Below are 20,233 nucleotides of genomic sequence, written 5' to 3'. Positions count from 1 at the left end.
TCAATTATATCAGCCAATACTAACAAATTTTTTTTTACTTCATAGGAGAATATCAGCATTAATGTGGGAGGTACGTTATATTGAGCATAATGCCAGGACTTTCAATGAGCCAGATAGTCCTATAGTTAAAGCAGCCAAGATTGTGACTGATGTCCTACTTCGGTTTATTGGGTAAGGACTGTCATCTTCTATAGAGACTAATATCCGATTTCTTAAATAGTGGAATGTAGTTTGCCTTACTTATCTTCTTTCTTAGGGATCAAAGCTGTACTGATATTTTGGATACTTACAATAAAATCAAAGCAGAAAATCCAAACAGCAGCGATCCAGAAGAGGTAAGGATTACAGCTTGATTGTAACTGTATTTCTTCTGGTCTTTGAGACATAGTGTTAGTGTAAATACTGTAATTGGTTATAGTGAAAGTTTTTGAAAGGTGACTAAATATTGGAAACTTTTATATTAAGCTCTTTCCGATGTTATAAACCAAAAATGTGGTGGTGCTATCTACAAAGTGCGGTGTGAGACAAGTCGTCCCTTGAAACTCAGTGCATTTATATGATCAAAAATCAGTAAGATTTTCAGCCCTTAAAAAAAAAGACAAAGCACCAAGCATTTGATTTCTTTTGGTTATTTTTCTTGGTGAAAATTTATCTGACTAGAAAGTAATCTATTTTAATACACCTAAATGTTATTGATATAAATAATGGCAATGTGATATAGGAATTAAATATTAACATATTAAAAATCCAAGCAAAATTATTCATTTTTCCTTGTACTTTTATAACCTTTAGCTTAAATTATTTTAATTTAGGTTTTGATATCATAAGAATTTCTCTACAAACTATTACTTCTGTTTTGCTTAGAATAAAAAGTTAAGGCAAAATTTTTAAAAGCTTGATTTCCCATGTCCATTGTATAGTTGTTTTGCCCTTCACTAGTTGGACCTGGGTATTAATTCTGTGTTAATCAAGCCTGTTTCTTATAGATAGGCTTAACTGAATTAGTACAAATGTATATTTCCTGTAGGGAACCAATTCTTGAGACAGCAATGTTTAATTGGGAGTATTTTATAATTATATCATATGAATGAGTCACATAGAATTCACGTAGAGTTTTTTATATACTCACACTTATTTAAATACAAAGTTTCACATTTTTCCTCCTTCCCTATTCTAGTTTAAAAAGCAAGCCATTTCAGTCCTTCTCCCAGTGTATTTTCTAACCTGTAAACAGCATATTGGCAATGGTTGGAGGGAATCTCCCTCCCACATTTGTTCTGCTGCCTGATCCAATGAAGAAAAGTTAGCTGTCATCATCTTTGCCGGTTCCTCATGGGTGTGCGTCTACTTTGTAACACTTCGAATATAACTTAGCATCTCTTGTTTTCCCCCTTTAATTTAGGATACAGAAATGGTTGACTTAGATTCAGATGGTCCTGGCACTTCATCTGGAAGGAGGGTGAGTAAACATGACTCACTGAAAACAACGCATTTCCGGGATTCCTGAGTCAGAGATCCTAAACTCTTACCCCAAATTTCAAGAGCAGCTAGAACTTGAAACTTAGCACTTTGGAAGCAAATACATAGCTTACGTGGGATTTAGATTTATTAAAGCAGTATAGTATACAGCCCAATCACAGGAAAAATACAAGGCGAGTCTGGATAAAACCATAAGTTTCTCCTATGAGAGGTCATAGAGCACACTGTTTCCCCAGCAATGAAAAGACAAAACATGCATGTGATTAGTGACTCAGTTACCAAGACTTTTATTAAAGACTGGTTATGTAGGCACCTTCTGACTAACCTGTACCTTGGTTCCAGATTCCCCAAGGAAAGCAGGCGGCCTACACAGATTATGTTGTTTATACTTATATTATGCTGTTTAAATAAACAGTCTTTACAATTCAAGAAACAGATAAGGCTCCCAAATACAGGCCATAGGCCAACAACATTTTACATCAAGTTCTGCTTATGTGCGAGGGGAGTGGGGAAACAGTTGCTTATCTGTAGTTTTTTGCAGTTTAGGTTTTCCTAAAACAAAATTTTAGAATAGCAGAATCGTTGGCATTAGCTTTGATTTATTTTTGACTAGGACAGAATGATGACTTAAACAAAGAAACATAAAAGTAGTGACTATTGTGTTTTATACCAGTGACTGCCATTCCAATGACAGATTGGTTAACTCAGCACTTTGCAGCTTAACTTTGATAACATTAGACTTTTAGGAGAAGATCAAGGAATAGTTAAGGAAAGGTGTAATTATCTTAAATCTCTAGGCCAAATGTCGAGGCAGACGACAGTCTCTCAAGTGCAATCCTGATGCTTGGAAACAGCAATGCAAAGAGCTACTGAGCCTCATTTATGAACGGGAAGACTCAGAGCCCTTTCGACAGCCAGCGGATCCTCATTCTCACCCAGTAAGCATACTGCTGTTGACATAATGGCCCACAGGACAATTTCCCATTACTATTCCTTTGTACCTGTTCATGAACAACTTCCCCCATCGTTTTCTATTAGTTCTAACTTTTTAAAAATAGTTGTAATGGGCTTAGTATGAAAATTGCATAGTTTCGAAAAGGAATTCGAGTCATCTGGATGTGGTGGCACATGCCTTTAATCCCAGAGGCCGGTAGATAACTGGAAGTTTGAGGGTAGTCTGATCTTCACAGAAATCCAGGCTAGCCAGGACTGCCTAGTGAGAACCTGTCTAAAGCAAAACAAAAAACACTTTTCTGTTCCTTCATGCTTTATTTGTTTAGTGTATTCTACTGACTTTTAATGTCACCTCTATACACTATTGATACTTGGTAATAATATTTATATCAAACCTGTTTAATTCATTGCAAGTTTATCATCAATATGGCCACTTAGATTCATATACCAATATTACTTTTCAACAAAGATAATAGTCATAATTAGAGTATAGAGCTACATTTTACTGTTAAGTAAGGGTCTTCTCACTGTATATAAGACTGGCCTGGGACTTACACCTAAACTGACCTTTTTCTCATGTTCCTCCTGTCTTCTCAAATGCTACGATTAAAAGCATGCACTGCTCAGCCCCATGTCTAGGATTTTTTGTCCCGTACACATATGTGACAACTCCAAATACTATAGATACTTGGCAATATATATGTGTATGTTTTGGAAAGGAAAATGAATAACAGTGTTGTATTCAATGAGGTTTGATTTGTTCATAGAAAGGTTGAGTTTGGTACAAAATGCTTGGGTTTTTCATAGCAGAATATGATGAATACAGAATTCTTTCAAGTAAAATAGGTTTTTATTTGTGGTTATTTGAGCCTTGAGTCATAGTTTCATTACAAGTCTTGTTCTGTGTCATGGTGTTGTGGAAACAGTCTGTGTTATTTACTGTGTTAATAGGCTCAACAACAAGAAGGAGAATCCTCAGAATCAGTTCCTCCAGATAGACAAGATCCATCTCTTTCTGAGGTAGGCTTAGATTATCTTTTTGTGATACTACATATTATATTACATTTTTTATACTGCACACAAATTTTGTTCAATTTGCTCAGTCCCCCTTTGCAACTCCACTTAGTTTCTTTTTATGCCTTTATTTTGTTTTTGGTCATTTTTATTCTTTTATTTTTTGAATCAGCATGTTTTCACAGTTCTATGAAGTCATAGTTGTTCCTTGTAGATATAGATATAAAGCCATGCATCAAAGCAGAGAACATGCAGTGTGCTCTATTATTTCTGGATTACAGATGATCATTCTCACTGGAGTTTCCTTAAATAGTCATCTGAATATTTTGATATTTTGTCTTATTATGTTATGTTCCCACATTTTTCCCTACGAAAAACTGTTAGAATATACTTTTGGAGTTTTTAAAACTTATGGAAATCTATTTAAGGAAATTGTATATTTTCATTTGGAATCTATTTAAAGAAATTGTATATTTTCATACTTTGGAAAACCTTTTCTCTTCATAATAATAATTCTCTACTACTTTTGGTACTTCGCTTTCTTCCCAGAGAAAGTTGGATGGTTTTACTTCTTAATGATTCTAAATAACATAAGTGACTGAATACCCCAATTCATGTAATCAGGGTAGTAATATATGTCTACTTCAGATAGTATCCTATATGATAGCTCTAGACTTGAAGGATTTAAGTTAAAATGGACTATTTTTCTCCTAATTGGATTCAAACCAAATTCTGAATCAGTCAGACTGAAGACTTTAGATGAAATAAAAATAAACAAAAACAATGAAGAAGCCAAATGTAATAGTGTAGAAATATAACCCTAATATTTGGGAGGCTAACGTGGGAGAACCATTAAGTTTAAAGGCAGCTTCCGCTGTATATAGAGACCAAGACAGAGCCTATGGGGCACAAGCATGGCCAGTTAACTCTGACTTCAACTAATAACAGCATACGTGAAATGTCCTAACTCAGGAGCCTGGAAATATGTAGGTAATTTGTGGAGGGGAGTTATGGAATTATACCTGAATAATCTCATCATCTGTCTTTAGGTAAGTTGGCAAGATATCATCAATCACTTCTAGCCAATGACTATGATTTTTCTAATCCTTTAAACTCATTTTCAGAAACATGCAAAGGACTTGGTTTGGGAGTGAGAATAGATTGGTAAAAATAAAGGTAGCATTTGTGTCAGAATAACTTGCATCAGTGGGTAATGTCATTCTCCATGCTATTTTATTTACAATTGTTTTGCAATTTGAGTATTTAAATGTAACACATTATCATTTGTAGGATTACCAAGATGTTGTAGACACACCTATGGACTTCAGCACTGTGAAAGAAACTTTGGAATCAGGAAATTATGATAGTCCTCTGGAATTTTATAAAGATGTTCGCCAAATATTCAGCAACTCCAAAGCTTATACTTCTAATAAAAAGTCAAGGGTATGAAACTAATATTAAATGGACAGTTATGTATATCAGGCAGTTTTCCTTCCTCAGATTTTAAGAGTTGTAAACAAATATCTTCTACTATTTGACACAATTACTGAAGTTTGATTCTCAGTATCTTTTCTGAATTCTGGATTTTTTTCAAGGCCTATGTAAATACCATTCTGAAATTAAACAGCTTTTACTTTCTCATCTAACCCTTCGTGATCCTTTAATGAGAATTACATTTTCAGAGAAAAGACAAAGAAAGAAGGTTAATGATTTAGATACTCAATTCCCCTGTAATGAATTAATAAAAGGAAATGTAGTTGACAATATTAATTTATATGAAATCTTTAATTGCCTCTCAATGCAGATAGTCCTGTTACTATCACAACTAGTGAACCCTGTTGGGAAGGTTCATCTCTTCCGTACTTAACGTAAAATATTTCCCTATGTATTATCAAAGCTGAAAATATTCTGAGAACAAGAAATAGTTATAGTAATATTTTCTTTTGGATTCACTAGTACCCAACTAACTGTCCAACTAGTTATGTGGTATGCATATATTTACCTGCTTCAACTTTTTATATATGGTAAATTTTCATTAATTCTGTAGGCACAATTTTTGGTTTTCTTCCTTTCATTGTAGTATTTATTTGCTTTTTCTCCTCTCATCGTAACTTTTAGAGTAATGCAGCCTCTGCAGAAAGTTTAAAACATATTACAAAAATATTTTTTAAAAATCTCAAACTTTATCACATTCTTATATATAGTTACTATTTAATGTGCTTACTTTAGGACTATACTAATATTTAACATTTATATACTTTTATAACATTGGGTTTCACATTTCAAGTCTTATTGCTTATGTATTATGACAAAATAAATTTTACTAATTATTTGGGAATTTCATATACTATATTTTAAACATACTTACTTAGTACCCTGTCAACCCCCCCACTCCCCCCACCCAACTTCGAGATACTCTTTTTTTTAAATTCATTCCTCATTAGGTGAGTGTGTACCGCCCAGATAGTCTTTTGATTGGGGCCTGTTCTGTTATGTAGTCAGCTCACCAGGGTTTATATCACTTAAAACAAAACCAAACAAAAAGCCCTGACTTTCCTGCTCTTCCAAGCCTTTAAATGCTCTGGCTCCTCAGCCACTGGTAGGATTGCACATCAACCTTCCTGTCCTCTATGCTGGGATTTTATCTCTCTGGAACTTGTGTAGGTCTTATGCATGCTCTTAAATTCTCTGGGTCCCTATGAGCAACTGTCCTGCTATGTCTACAAAACGGTATTTCTTTGAAGTCATCCACCACCTCTGACTCTTAAAATCTTTCTCCCCTCTCTTCCTTGGAGATTCCTGAACCTTGGAAAGTCTGATTGTGGCTGAGCACTTTTATTCCCTTTTTTTTCTGCACATTCATCAATTGGGGGTCTCAACATTAAGTATGCTATTTACTTGAAGCAAAAAATTTCTCTGATGAGGGTTGGTAGATGCTCTGGTCTGTATTATTGTTTAAAATAAGATATTTGATATTTTCCAATAGCTGATCATTTCATAATTTATTAGGGGTTTTGTTTCATTTTTTCTTACTAGTATCCTATTGCTAGAAAATTAGATTTTTAAAGAAATAATTTTTGGACTGTATACAAATAATGACTGCTGGTAATGTCTTTAATATCCTTGAGCATGTTTTTATGCGTGTATAGTTCCTTGACGGTTTCTTATAACAGATGACCAGTAGTAAAATTATTAGCCAAAGGATAGCTATATCTTTAAAGCTTTATGGTACATATTAAATTATCTTACAGAATATTGTTTCAGTAAAACTTTCCTGTTCTATGAAGATTTGTTCATGGCTTTCACAGAACTAAATATCTTTTAAAGCTTTTATTATTTTTTTTAATGAAAATGACATCTTAATTCCTCATGTCTTTTTCAAATAGATAGATGATGTTCATGTTGGTCCAGATAGGCTCATACTTTTCTTAAAACTAAAATAATGGCTAAAGCAAGGCTGTACTTTGCACCTTTCCAGATCTATAGCATGACACTGAGGTTGTCTGCCTTATTTGAAAATCGCATTAAAAATATCATCTCCGAATATAAGTCTGCTATCCAGAGTCAGAAGAGGAGAAGACCACGGTACAGAAAGCGTCTGAGAAGCAGCAGCAGCTCCTTATCTAGCAGCAGAGCTCCCAGGTAGAGCATATAGGAGCAGCATTTGCTGCTTTAAAGCATTTTGTGCCTGTCACCTCCTTTGTGAAAGCTCATGAATAAGTACTGGAAGTCTCCTCAAGAAAATGGAGTTTGTGACCCAAGCTATTGTCATGTAGATTTTCCTATGCCTTTAACTGTTTATTTTTTTCATCTTTTCAATTGTTGAAGTTTAACTTTGTCAAATCACCAATTTTAGACATTTCGCTTGATTTTAGGTAGTTTCATTTTTGGTTGCCTTAAGAATTTTTTGTCATTATTTATTATACTGAATTATTAACAGAAAGATGGTCATTTTTTTTGCAGTCCAAAAGGGAAACAGAAGCAAATGAAGTTACAGCCTAAAAATGACCAGAATACCTCAGTGGTTTATGCCAGGACTAGCTCTCCCTTTTCTTCTCCTGGTAAATATATCTTTGTTTTTTGTCTTCTATAGTTTGATGATTATTCAAGGATATAGAAGTGGTAGTACCATAGAGAGTGCAATTTAGATTAAAAGTGCATTTTAAATCATTATTTGACGTGCTACTTACATGGCCTTCCAGTAAGACATTAAGTCAGGTGATTTGGTTTCTTTGTTTGACTAGGTGATTTGGAAAATCACTTCTAAGACATATATTTTGTGTTTATGAGTGTTTTGCCTACTTGTATTTTGTATACCATGTGTGTGCATGGTAACCGCAGAGCCCAGAAGCTGGTGTCAAGTGCCCTAGAACTGGAGTTACAGATAGTTGAAAGATGCCATGTAGGTTCTGGGAATCCAAGTTGGAATCTCTAGAAAAGCTTAAATGCTGAGCCATCTCTAACCCCTGACTAGATGAATTTAGATATCCCTTTGAAAGTCTGCAACTGTACTTATAAGAACTCAAAAAATTGTACAATACTGTTGTCGACATAAGACTTCGAGATTAAACATGTGATAGAAGTGTTTCCTTGTTCTGTTTTAGGCAGTTTGTGTTTGAATGTTTAGTGATGATAAACTATTCTCTTGTCTTCATTTCTACTTTGGGGTGGGTTTTAAAGTCTTCCTAAATAGCCAAGGTAGATCTTAAACTCACTGCCCTCCTATCCGAGTTTCCAAAGCTTGGGAGTATAGGCGACCTACCAGTTGTAAAACAATTTTGAATTTGATAATGCAGCAGCCTGTACTAATTTTCCTGAAGAACAAATGAAATTTTGTTAATGTTACAATCTCTTAAAATGTAAGTTTCAGATGCTGCTGAAGGTGTTTCACTGTATCTACTTGATGATGAAGGGGATGGGCCTTTTTCTCCATCAAGTTGCAGTGGATATAGTAGAAGTGGAAATAGCCATGACCCAGGGAAAGCCAAATCATTTCGTAATAGAGTTTTACCAGCTAAACAAGGTAGGAAATTGATTATGAGAGCGGTAACATATTCTCTATTTTCTTATGATAGATAATGAGTCATAAGCTGGTATGTTAGAGTAATACAATTAGTGTGTCCTAGCACTTGGTAAGAATTGCACCATGGTTGGATTTAAGTCAAAGGGAGTTTTAGGACTACAATTAGGAACAGATGTCTAATAACTACTTTAAAAGAAAATATAAGATAGAATGCATAAGAGAAAAAAACTAAATGAATAATCTGTCTCCCAAGTGCATAAGAACCAGATTTCAACACATTTAGGATTTTTCATATATTAAACCAAGTCAATAAAAATTGAAAGGACTCAAAAGTCATATTTTTAAAGGTCTTATTCTTGCAAGCTCTTCCAGTAACGTTTTATTTGAAGAAAATAATACGGTGCTTGCAAAAATAATTGACTTAATCCATGATCGTATGAAGTTTACTAGTATTCAGAGGCTATTTTACAGAATCCTGTCTACACCCTGAGCATGCTCAGAGGAAGTTCTCTTTCCAACTATTTGAAGTTTATAAAAGTATTTAATTTGCTTTTAAAAGTATGTCACTAGATTATTATTTTAGCTTCATATATATAAATCATATATACATAAATGGACATTAATTTTCATATGCAATGTTTTATAACCACCAAATAACTTAATAGACTTTATACATATATTACTGGTTATATGAAAAATATTAAAACATGTTATAGTTGATCTGAGCTAAAAGACTGACAAGCAATTGAAACATACTACTTTAAAATGTGCTTTTATGTTTCCCATTTTGTAATTTTGTTTTTTCTGATTCTATTGCATTGTACATACTTACGCCACCAATACTTTATAGGAAAATCTTGTAGACAGAGTAGCCTATATTTCCTGCCTCTTTTATACAGGATCCCTTTGTCCTTTATACCCTACCCGTTGCTCCAGCCACTCTCCAAAAAGTTCTTCTGCCCAGATCACCAGTAATAGAAACTGCCAAACCAGTGTCCTTTTCTTAGTACTTAAGACCCTGGACACTGTTTTCCTATGTCCTCCAAGTCAGCTATTTCCTGACTTGGAGCCTCTACTGATATCCATATAGAGTTCTTTTGCTTTGCTTTGCTTGCTCTGAGTTGTATTTTCAGAGTTTTCTACTGTTTAGCTCACTGGACGTTTTTGGCTCCTGGAAAAAAAGAAGTCTAATGATAATCTGTTGACTAAGCCAGTCATCATATTTTTATAAGGCAGAATCTTACTTTGTAGATCTTTGTCTAGAATTCACTCTGTAGACCAGGTTAGCCACAAACTCAGAGACCTGACTGCCTCTGCCTCCTGAGTACTGGAGTTAAAACTGTATGCTACCATTCCCATCTTAAACCATTCTCCCTGATGTATCAACGCAAGCAACTTTTCATTCCACCAGCATTTCTAGAGCTTCTTAAAAGTACATGTCATCCATGGTCATTGTCTTTGTGTCTCAAACTCATCATTTTCATTCAACTTCAATCTCTTATTTTTAAAGGTATGATGTCACTGCATAGTCTAAGCTCACCTCGGATTTCTTTAATCTTCCTGACTTAACATCCAGAATGGTGAAGTTGGAGGCAGTCTAGCGTTTTATAAATTAGCACTCAGGAATTTTTAACCCTCCGTTTAGCTCTCACATATACAGAGTTGTAAAGTCTTGTTAATTCTATAATTCTTTTAAAATTTTTATTTGTGATTATGTGCATATGTCTATGTCTATCTGTGAGTTTGTACATGTTAATGAAGTGCCTATGAAGTCCATAAGACAGCATCGGATTCCCTGGGACTGGTCATATAGCAGTTTTGTTGGGAACTGAGCTCTGCAAGAACAGCAGGCCCTCTTGACCATCTGTGTAGTCCCTCTAAGACTGCTGAAATATCTTATCTCCTGCTGTTCTGTGATAGTGCTTAGTCTGTAGCTGAGTGTATTAGTCACTTCTGACAGCCATACTAAGATGCCAGAGTGAGCAGCTTAAACAAGATTTCATTTTCCCACAGTTCTGGAGTCCCCAAGTCCAGGGAATTAAAGCATAGAGATTACTATCGGAAAAAAAAAAAAAACTTTATTTTCCTCAAGCATATAGAATACCACATTTAAGTTGTGTCCCTTAAGGCCGTATGTCTGACTATAATTCTCTGTCTTTGGCCCCACGGCTCTGGGGTGATACAGTGTCTTTCTATCTATCTATCTATCTATCTATCTATCTATCTATCTATCTATCTATCTATCTATCTATCTATATTGTGTGTCCAGGATAGAGAGATAGAGAGAAATTTAGAAACTTTCAATTTTTCTCTAATATTTTAGACCTCAGTTGATCTTCAATACTTTATACAAGGCTTCAGTTTCCACATGCACTTTGGGAGTTAGGCTCTTAACTTAAGAATTTCGAAGGCACATAATTCAGTCCAAACAAACCCCGTTAGTAAATTAATGTTGTGACTGTAATCACCAGTCTTTTCTCCTGTTTTACTCTCCTGTTTCATTCATGGCTCAGTGGCTATTTCTTCCCTATTACCACTGGTGCTTTTTCTTTATTTGTAAATGTTAAGATAATATAGCTTGCTTTCCTTACCCATTTTGTTTCCCTTTATTTGCTCTCCCTGGACTGAAAAATTCACAGCATTCTCTCTCTAGCTCCACAGTCTTCTGAGATCCAGCTTATATATCTACATAATGTTTTCATTTGTTTTGGCGATATACTTTCATATGTACACATGCAAGTGTATATCTGAAGCTGAACTCAGGGTCTCATGCATGCTAAGCATATTGCCATTGAGCTGCCCTTTTAAATGCTGATTATTCCTTTCATGTCTTTCTTTTTAGATTTCTACTGGCACCTAAAACTAGAAAATCATGATTTTTTTTTTTCCTCAGCACACTGCCCAAACTTGTTGAATTTTCAGCGTTTCTCTCAACGTAGCAAATACTTCTACCCATTACCCAGTTTCTTAGTCTATAAAATCTAGGACATATACTATGTTTTGTTCTTAGTGTTTGATGTCAACCATTCTCAACAGGTCCCATTGAAATAAAAAAAAATTATTCTGGTTGGCCTTCTAGGATGAAATGTTTGAATAGATTATAGATATCACGGCTCTGCACCTCATCGTGCCTTACCTAGACTACTAACTTCACAGTTCTTTTAGCTGATCTCTACTTCTATTTAACTACTTCCTACAATCTGTTCTCTGTATAACAGCAGGAACATTTTTTAAATGTAAATCAGGTGTTGTCTTTCTCTAGTCACTTCATTAATTGCTTCTTTAAATGTTTCATCCTGTCTAAATAGCACCCTGTAGACACAGCCCTCATTAACACTCATCTCTAACTTCAAGTTGCATTTGTGTCATCACTTTGTCCTCAGTAGTGTGAATTATGACAGCAGGTACTTTTCTCATTCAGCATCATGTTGCAACCTCCTTCTACTACCTTCTAATAACTAGTAAGTTATTGCAAAGTATTTGTTCAGCGAATGAATGAATGAAACTTGTAATTTATGTTTCCTTGTAATTCTTAAGTTTAATGCTAAACTGTCTACCCAGATATCCCCAACAATCCTTCCATATCTTTTTTGTTTGTGTAACTCCAAAAGAAGCAGTGGAACAAGAATCAAACTTTAATATCTTTCATTTTAAATAGACCTAAGTGTCTTTTCTAATATCTACACCCAGTCCAATGACTTTGACTTTTAATCTCAACGACTATCTTACAATGTCAAGACCTAATTTTGAAAAATAATGTTTTGCTCTAGATCACTCCCTTGATGGTCCTCTTACAAATGTTGATGGCAGAGAGCCTCGGACAGGAGCCAAAAGAAAACTACTCAGTGCTTCAGAAGAGGATGAAAGCATGGGAGGAGAAGAAAAAGAAATGAAAGAAACAAAAGAAAAAGCACATTTATCCTCCTCCGAGAGTGGAGAGTTAGGATCCAGTTTAAGTTCAGAAAGTACCTCTGGCTCTGACTCTGACTCTGAATCCACTTCCAGGACAGATCAAGATTACGTAGACGGAGACCATGACTATAGCAAATTCATACAAACCAGACCTAAAAGAAAACTGAGAAGACAGCATGCCACTGGAAAAAGAAACTGGAAGACGAGAGGCACAGGAGGAAGAGGCAGATGGGGAAGATGGGGTAGATGGAGTAGAGGAGGCAGAGGAAGAGGTGGCAGGGGACGAGGGGGTCGAGGACGAGGTGGAGGTGGAGGGAGAGGGCGAGGACGAGGGAGAGGAGGAAGAGGTGCCTCTAGAGGAGCCAGCCGAACCAAACGAGCACGAGTTGCAGATGATGAATTTGATACGATGTTTGCAGGACGTTTCAGTAGACTTCCACGGATTAAAACAAGAAACCAAGGCAGGAGAACTGTTTTATATAATGATGATTCAGATAATGACAACTTTGTCTCCACTGAGGATCCTCTGAATCTTGGTACATCCAGATCAGGCAGAGTACGTAAAATGACAGAAAAAGCCAGGGTTAGCCATCTCATGGGATGGAATTATTAACAGTTAGAGATTTTAAAATAATTTTTGAAAATAAAATCAATGGCCTTCTACTGCAGGGAATTTATCAGAAAATCTACAAAGCAAGTTGTGTGGGGACTTCTGCTTCCTTTCACATTGGTGCTTTTCCATTATGCCAGTATACATTTGTTTCAAGACTTTTAATCTCCACACTTCATTTGTTCAAACAAGCCTTACTCATTAGGCCTTAAATTAAAACAAATTCTGCCCACACATATATGTGTGTGCACATACACATGCATGGACATGTGCTCACTTGCGTACAAACATATACATATACACACATATACACACACACACACATACATACACACAGACACACTACAGATTTACTACATTAAAGGAGCATTCTGCTTCTTAAGAGTAGCATGACATTTTTATCTCAATAAAATATCCCTCTTTGCTTTTGTATCACAGAAGTATAGCACCTTCTTACAGAGTTTTATATAGTTTGTTTTTGCCATTTTGATTCCTATACCCAGTAATAATAACTTTTGCACAATACACCAATCCTAAAGGCAGCTATTAAATGTTTACAGTTTCTATATTGTAAGAACGATCTGGATTATTTTACTCTTCCCAGGCCAAACTTTCACGAACTGTACTGAACTGAAGTATATATTTATACTGCAGTTTTGGGGTGGGGTGGGGGGTATCTTGATATGCTTTTCATTGATTTGCTTAATTCACGTTTAAGGTGAGAAAGGGTTGGTGCCTTGTAAATATGTAGCAAATCATTGTGGTGTGTCCTGATGTGTGCATTAACTTTATTAAAAGAGAATACTTGAGGTATCAATCTAGACAAGGTGCCAAATGCAAAAGTTTCTTGCATCCATTTTTCTTTTCCTGTTATATTTTATTGCATTAATAGAACTTGTGTAGCTTAAACGTAACTTAAACATTTGAAAAAAAAATCCTCATCCACAAAGAATAACTTCTTTGAACAGTAGCTCAGCTACCTCTACTAACTACAACTACTGGAAATGCTAAGGAAAATAGATGCTGTTACTCATTACTAAGGAGAAATAGAACAAGCTTCGTAGGGATGAATACTCCTAAGCTATAAGCTGAGGTTTTTCAATAATCATATTGGCTCTCAAATTAATAGTTGTGATTAACAAGGTTTCCTAAGTGTTATATGCTCTAGGCTTTTATACAACGTATTTGTGTAAGTAGACTTGCTCTACTGCATATATATATATATCTGCTGCCACTCTCTATTTAACAGCCGTGAGTTACTGGTTTTCATTTGAATCTTAACTAGTATCAAAGCACCTAACTTTAGCTGGAATATTTTGGCTAGCTAATACTTGGAAGCAACTTTAATAGGTTCTTCTGTTCTCATTCCAAAGGGTTCTTCTGTTCTAGACTTCCAGAAAAGAGCCTCATTGCACTGCAAACAGATATTTTGAATCGTTATTTTATAGTTGAAAAAGAAACTTTAAAATCATGTATGGTCTTGTTTACAGCAATAGAGTGTGCACGTGGTTCCACAAGCGAGCTTCAGTTCCAAGATCAATTTTATTCCTCAGATTTGAGATAGCAGATGTGCTACTTTGTTACATAAATTCTTGAAGTAAGAGGGGGGGATAATAATTGATCTCTGCTTTTGTAGCAGCAGCTTTGTTACACTTAGATCAGACTTGTGTGATAAAACCTTTTCTTAATGTATGCCTGGTGGTCCAGGATATTTCTAAAGCTGACGTGTTTGTCTCATGCTTTTTAATCATTTCATGCATCTGAAAATCTGTTAAGTGCAGAGGAAGGAGTACACACATAACTTTGCTTTTCGGTGGGGTTGGGGGTTTTATTCTTGAACTAATACCCTTAAGCAATTTTCACTTGCAGTAGAAATGATGTTCAGGCTTTAAGAAAATATAATGAACTGTTAATGGCACTAATGTCTGTTGCTAGAGAGCAGACCAAGCTGATATTTTTGTTGTTTTTCTTCACTATACCAAAACTATTTCTGGTTATAAACTCAACTGCCATTTTTGCCATAGTATAGATTCAAAATGTTCCCATTTGAGAGTCTACATTTGATTTTTTTTCTTTTTACGAAAATATACTATTTCAGTTATCTATCTCGTGGGCTTTTAGACTAAATTGTGCCTGTGTTTTCCTGGAGTCATTAACATTTTGTCCTACAACAATCAACATACTATAGTTGCTTAAATTCCTGGATATCCCCAAATGTGTATCATGTGTACCATTTTAGTGTGAAAATTTTGTTGACATTCTTCTATGAAGAGCTGACCTCTTGAAATATAGAAGAATTGTCATTTGTGTGATATTAGCAGTCTGGAGCTTTATTTATAATTTATTTTGAAAAATAAAAATGCCACGTTTATTCCCCAAATGTCAAGATTTTCTAGGCTTACATAATTAGAATAATAAGGCTAAAGACATTTTTAAGCATATTTTATATGTAGTGAAATACTGTGAAATACTAGTGAACAGCATTTTGCTGTGATGTTGATTTCAGTAATTAGCATTTAAAGAGTTAGTCACCAGGGTATGTTAGGTGAGCATAGTTATCATTTATTATAAATCAAACAGATACTTTTCTGTTTGCATGCAAATTATTTTCATAAGTGTGAAAATAAAAGTCTGGGAAATAATATTTTTACTTTTTTAATCTGGACTTCCCCTTTCCCCAATTTATATTTTAGGTTTTTTAAATACCACTTCCTACAAATGTGTCATGATTTGTATCATATTGAATACTTTATCATATCAGTTTTCTAGAGATCTTTTAAACCTAACTAAGATCTGGGTTCAGCCATAACAAAGAAAGTAGGGAATGAGTTAAGAATTCTGCAAATGATGACCAGTGTTCTATTTAGGCCCATGAGAGCACTCACATGTATATGTTTAATCCTATGCTATATCTGAATAGTCAGTAAGCTAGCATAATTCTCATGAATGCTAATGTTCAGAGTCCAAGCTTTATGACCTTAGCATGTGTATATGTTTATAAAATTGAATCATGTGTTTCTTCTCTGGCTTGCTGTATGTATCTCATCTAGCAATAGGATGCTCTCCAAAACATGCAAAAACCCACTAGCCTAATGACTAAATTTGGTTTTGTAAAAGTCTTTGTGTACTTATATGTATGTAGCGTTTCTCCAGTTTGACATATCTTCTACCAGACATTAAAAAGAGAGACTATTTTCTATGGAGGACACTGTCTACCAATTATTTGCCTCTTTAGAGCTCAGCCTGTGCATTTATTAATGCTTAAATCATCCGTGTCATTATGTCTTCTAGATGACAATTCTGGTTTTGTCATGTAATTGTGTCCCTCTTTTCTTTTAATTTAATTTGGTCTTTCATTTGTTTGTATTTTCTCTTTCCCTCCCCAGAAATCAGATTTATTCTAGAAATTGTTTCTATGGTGCTTTGTTTCACCCAGAGGCAAAGGAACTAAGTAAAATTGCTAAGTTTCCTTTAACACACTTTAGTTCTCCTAAACCTAAATTGGCTTTCAGATATTGTAAATTAGAGTGTTTTATCTTTTGGTTTGGTTTTAATCATGTAGATTGTCATCAGACAATACAGTGATTAAAAGAGAAAGATGTGAATGCCACTTCTAACTTTTTAATAAAGCTTTTTGGAGCATTTTTCAAAATGTGTAAGTTTGTGGTAATGATACACACCTTAGTATTTATGGAATCATATAATCATAGTACATTTGCCAACTGGTACTTCTTTAAAGCTGCATTCCCATGCCCTTAAAAAAGGAGTCTTAAAACATGTGATTTTCACTACATTTTGATGTTCAGCCTTTTAGGCAATTACAATAACATTTGGAAATCTGAAATTAATAGTTCAGGGGAAAGGAATAGAGCTTGATATTTAAAGTCCTTTATTTTAAATGCTAACCACATTCACCAACATCTTGGTGGCATGCAAGGCTTTATGAATGTTACTGAAAATATTCTAAGATCACTTTTAAGGCTTGCTTTTAAAATTCATGGTGAAATATTTGCATGCTTTTTTTTCCTTTACATCTCATAACACCCAAGTGTTAATTTGCCACATTTACAAAGTTTGGGTTAAAATCCAATTAAGTGAAATGTTTTTATGGTGCTGTATTTTATGGAACATAGAGAGCACTCAGGTTTCTTGATATTTATTCCTTACTGTGGTCTTAGAATTCTTAAGTATTTCTTTGGTTGTCTTTCCTCTTGGGCTTGCTCTTATATCTACTTCTCTTTCACAATGAAGACTGCACTTAACCTAGCATACTTCAATCAGACTGGAAATTTCACATTCATTTCTAAGAGAAAATATAGAAAGACCCTAGAGTTTAGAGTTAAGGTGTGTTTATTTATATGTATGCCCATTTCCTATTCTTATACCTATCTTAATTAAGTCTAGACTATGGGACTTCGACAGTAATTATTTTCTAAAAAAAATTAAAATTATTGATACATATTGAGATCACCATTCATAATTTACTTTTACAATCCCATATTGACTTATCTAGAAGCCCAGTTGGAAAACGTGTGTTTGCATATGTCACCAAATATACATTAGGCAGTACGACAAATGTTAATTTGTTAAATAGTACAGTCGTGATGGCAATCAGTAATTTATTTCTCTGTTCTGTAACTTATCCTCCATGTTTTTTTTGTAATTCTTTACACAGTATTAACAAAACTGTACTTTATGTTTGTTCTTAGTGTCCATAAATTTTAAAATGGAAAAAACATGCAGTTAAGAGTTGATGTGCTGTTGTGTATGGGCAGTCTGTCCATTAAACTAAAATTCAGTTGGGGAAGAAAAGTAAACAAAACTGGCTTGGTTTATAAAAGATGTTTTGTTTGGCAGTTGTTGGTCATTATAAGCAATTACTTTCAAAGACAAGAAATACTGGACTAAATTTGTTGCCATTCTTTATGGGATGTTTACAATAAAATTCCAAGTTGTTTGGAATCAGTTGCACTCTTGCTGCTTTATGCCTTAATTCATACTAGAGATAAATGAACAAGACTAAAGAATTTTAAGAACTACGAAGTTAACCTTTCTAACTATCCAGTTTTAGAGATTGTATCGTGTAATCCGTCAGTCTTCTTGTCATAAGATATTTTATTATTATCATTTTTTACTTCTTAGAAACTGAGTTGCTTCCTATGAAAGAAGCAACTTCCTATGAAAGAAAAGATGTGTCCTATTCTTGCTGGTATTCTTTGGATCACCTTTAGGTAATCAATGTGATGGAAATACTTTAAAAATTTGGGCTCCTTGGTGCCTTAAATAGCAGCCCCAAGCACCCATGAGCTCTTTATTCTGTGTGCTTCTTGAGGTAACTAGATTTCTAATATACTTACTGTTAGATTTTAACAGCTGAGCTATGGATACCCAGTGTCTTTTATTTGAGGTTAAATTGCCTGTTGACTATGAATTTATTATAAATGGTGCTTTAACTTGATGTAAATCTAGGAGGGAGAGAAATGAAGTGAGCTGGGGTCTGAATGTTTTACCAGGAACACTCACCTTGACCTTAAATCTATCCCCACAAGTTTTCTCCCAGTGTCAAGAATTCTACTGAGTTCAAGATAAATAAGCTTCCAAAAGACTGGTTTGCATCTTTTATATGCAGCTTGTCTGTTTTGTGTTGTTAGAATTGAGAAGACTCTTAGAATAGTTCACCTCTCTTCTGACATTGAAGCAATTGACTGACAGCCCAATTTTCACAATACCCAGATTGAAGTCAGGGTTTATTTGTGTTATTTTTGTTTAGCTGTTTGACTGCTTTAAAATAACCCTCTTTTACTATGTGAATATGTTACATTAAAAATTCTTTGTTAGAAAACTTCTGTACTTTCTTTACCCGCAAGATTTCTTCAATAGAAAAATTAAAGAATTTTTATGACAAAACTTTATTGAAGTATTCAGAAGATTGTTTGCCTCATTGAGAAGATTAAGGGGAAGAGTGCCCTTTGCTTTCTCTATATATTATTTACCACATATTCCTTAAAGCTACTTTCCAAAAATGAACAAAAATAAATTGAAACTAATATGTTGAGCTTGTGAGTTAATTTTGAAATGGAGTTTTGGTGCTATATTTAAACTCATTTCCTGTCTCAAGATTTTTATATAAGTACTTAAAGCATTTTTATGATGCATAATGCTGGTAGACCAAATATAACATTAAATAAAATATTTTATGGTGTTATTTTTTCCCCCAAAATTTGGAGTGAATTTTCTTGTTTTGTAATTTTAGTTACCTTTCCTTTGCCATCTGTAGTACCTGACCTAATAAAGTTCTCACCTGCAGAATATACACATCTAGTAGCTAATTTTAGCAAAAGTTAGCATACTAATCTTTCAACATATACTAAGAACTTTCAAAACTGTTATGCTATTATACTTTCATTAATTTGTAAAATTCTACTTGATACCTGCCCAGTGCCCTTAGAATTTCCAGTTTCATAAATTTTCTCACAAACATTTTCAGAAATAAAAACATTTCGAGTCATTTTATGCAGGTTACTAATATTGATAAGTATTTTATTCATTCTTAGTGGTGTTTTGTGGTTTATTTTTGTCCTGTTTAAAATTTGTATAGTAGCACGTAATTTGTACTAGGAATTGTGTGTACTCTGTCAAGTACTTTGTTAAAAGAAAACTTGTCATAAGGTGTTTCTAGTTCTTTTTTTGTTTTACAAAATGTCAGTTTCAATGAAATATGCATCCCAAATTGTGTATTAGACATCCTAACAGGAGATTTTGTTACCCTTGGATATTGTTCATTTAAAATGTCAATAATGAAGTGCTGATAGTTCTGGATTGTTTCCATATGTTAAGTTTTAATTTATAAACAAGAGCCACTCTTGTTTGCAAAAAGCATAACTGTTACTTGTTCTAGTCTGACCTCATAATATATCTTGTCCTTGACAGTTTTAGTTACTAAATCTTTTATCACATATTTCTAATTGTTCAACTCAAAATTGTCAGGAGCTGAATCACATTCTCTAGAGTTGTATTATGATGTTCTGCCTTTATAATATTTATCAGCTGGTGTTTGTAGCCTGTATTGGACTGTACCTCCCTAGGATTCTTCATCTCTACCTTCTGTGTTTTAAGCCCTGTCCTTTTTTAAAGATCTTTAGAGTTTACAAAAGTTATTCCTCAAATATAGTCTTAATCACCAGAAAGACTATCTGTTGACTCATTTTTTTCAAATGAGAAAAATGAGTTTCAGTAAAATC

General features: G+C 34.3%; 1 protein-coding gene across 2 annotated transcripts in view; it reads left to right on the top strand.

Moving 5' to 3' along the window:
* Nucleotides 1–19,212, top strand: part of Brwd3 (bromodomain and WD repeat domain containing 3) — a 93,475-nt gene extending 74,263 nt beyond the window's left edge. Inside the window, exons 32-41 of one of the 2 annotated variants that reach the window (XM_008773357.4) lie at nt 46–171; nt 257–335; nt 1,403–1,459; nt 2,277–2,417; nt 3,385–3,453; nt 4,738–4,890; nt 6,926–7,089; nt 7,411–7,508; nt 8,312–8,470; nt 12,241–19,212. In XM_008773357.4, the coding sequence (XP_008771579.2) occupies nt 46–171; nt 257–335; nt 1,403–1,459; nt 2,277–2,417; nt 3,385–3,453; nt 4,738–4,890; nt 6,926–7,089; nt 7,411–7,508; nt 8,312–8,470; nt 12,241–12,995 (1,801 nt within the window). In that variant the 3' untranslated portion in view covers nt 12,996–19,212. The remainder of the gene's footprint in view (nt 1–45; nt 172–256; nt 336–1,402; nt 1,460–2,276; nt 2,418–3,384; nt 3,454–4,737; nt 4,891–6,925; nt 7,090–7,410; nt 7,509–8,311; nt 8,471–12,240) is intronic. The other variant, XM_039100563.2, reaches the window with a different exon arrangement.
* Nucleotides 19,213–20,233: the final 1,021 nt, after the last annotated feature.

Source organism: Rattus norvegicus, chromosome X, assembly GCF_036323735.1.
Source record: "Rattus norvegicus strain BN/NHsdMcwi chromosome X, GRCr8, whole genome shotgun sequence".
Lineage (NCBI taxonomy): Eukaryota > Metazoa > Chordata > Mammalia > Rodentia > Muridae > Rattus > Rattus norvegicus.
This window is presented reverse-complemented; position numbering and strand designations above follow the sequence as displayed.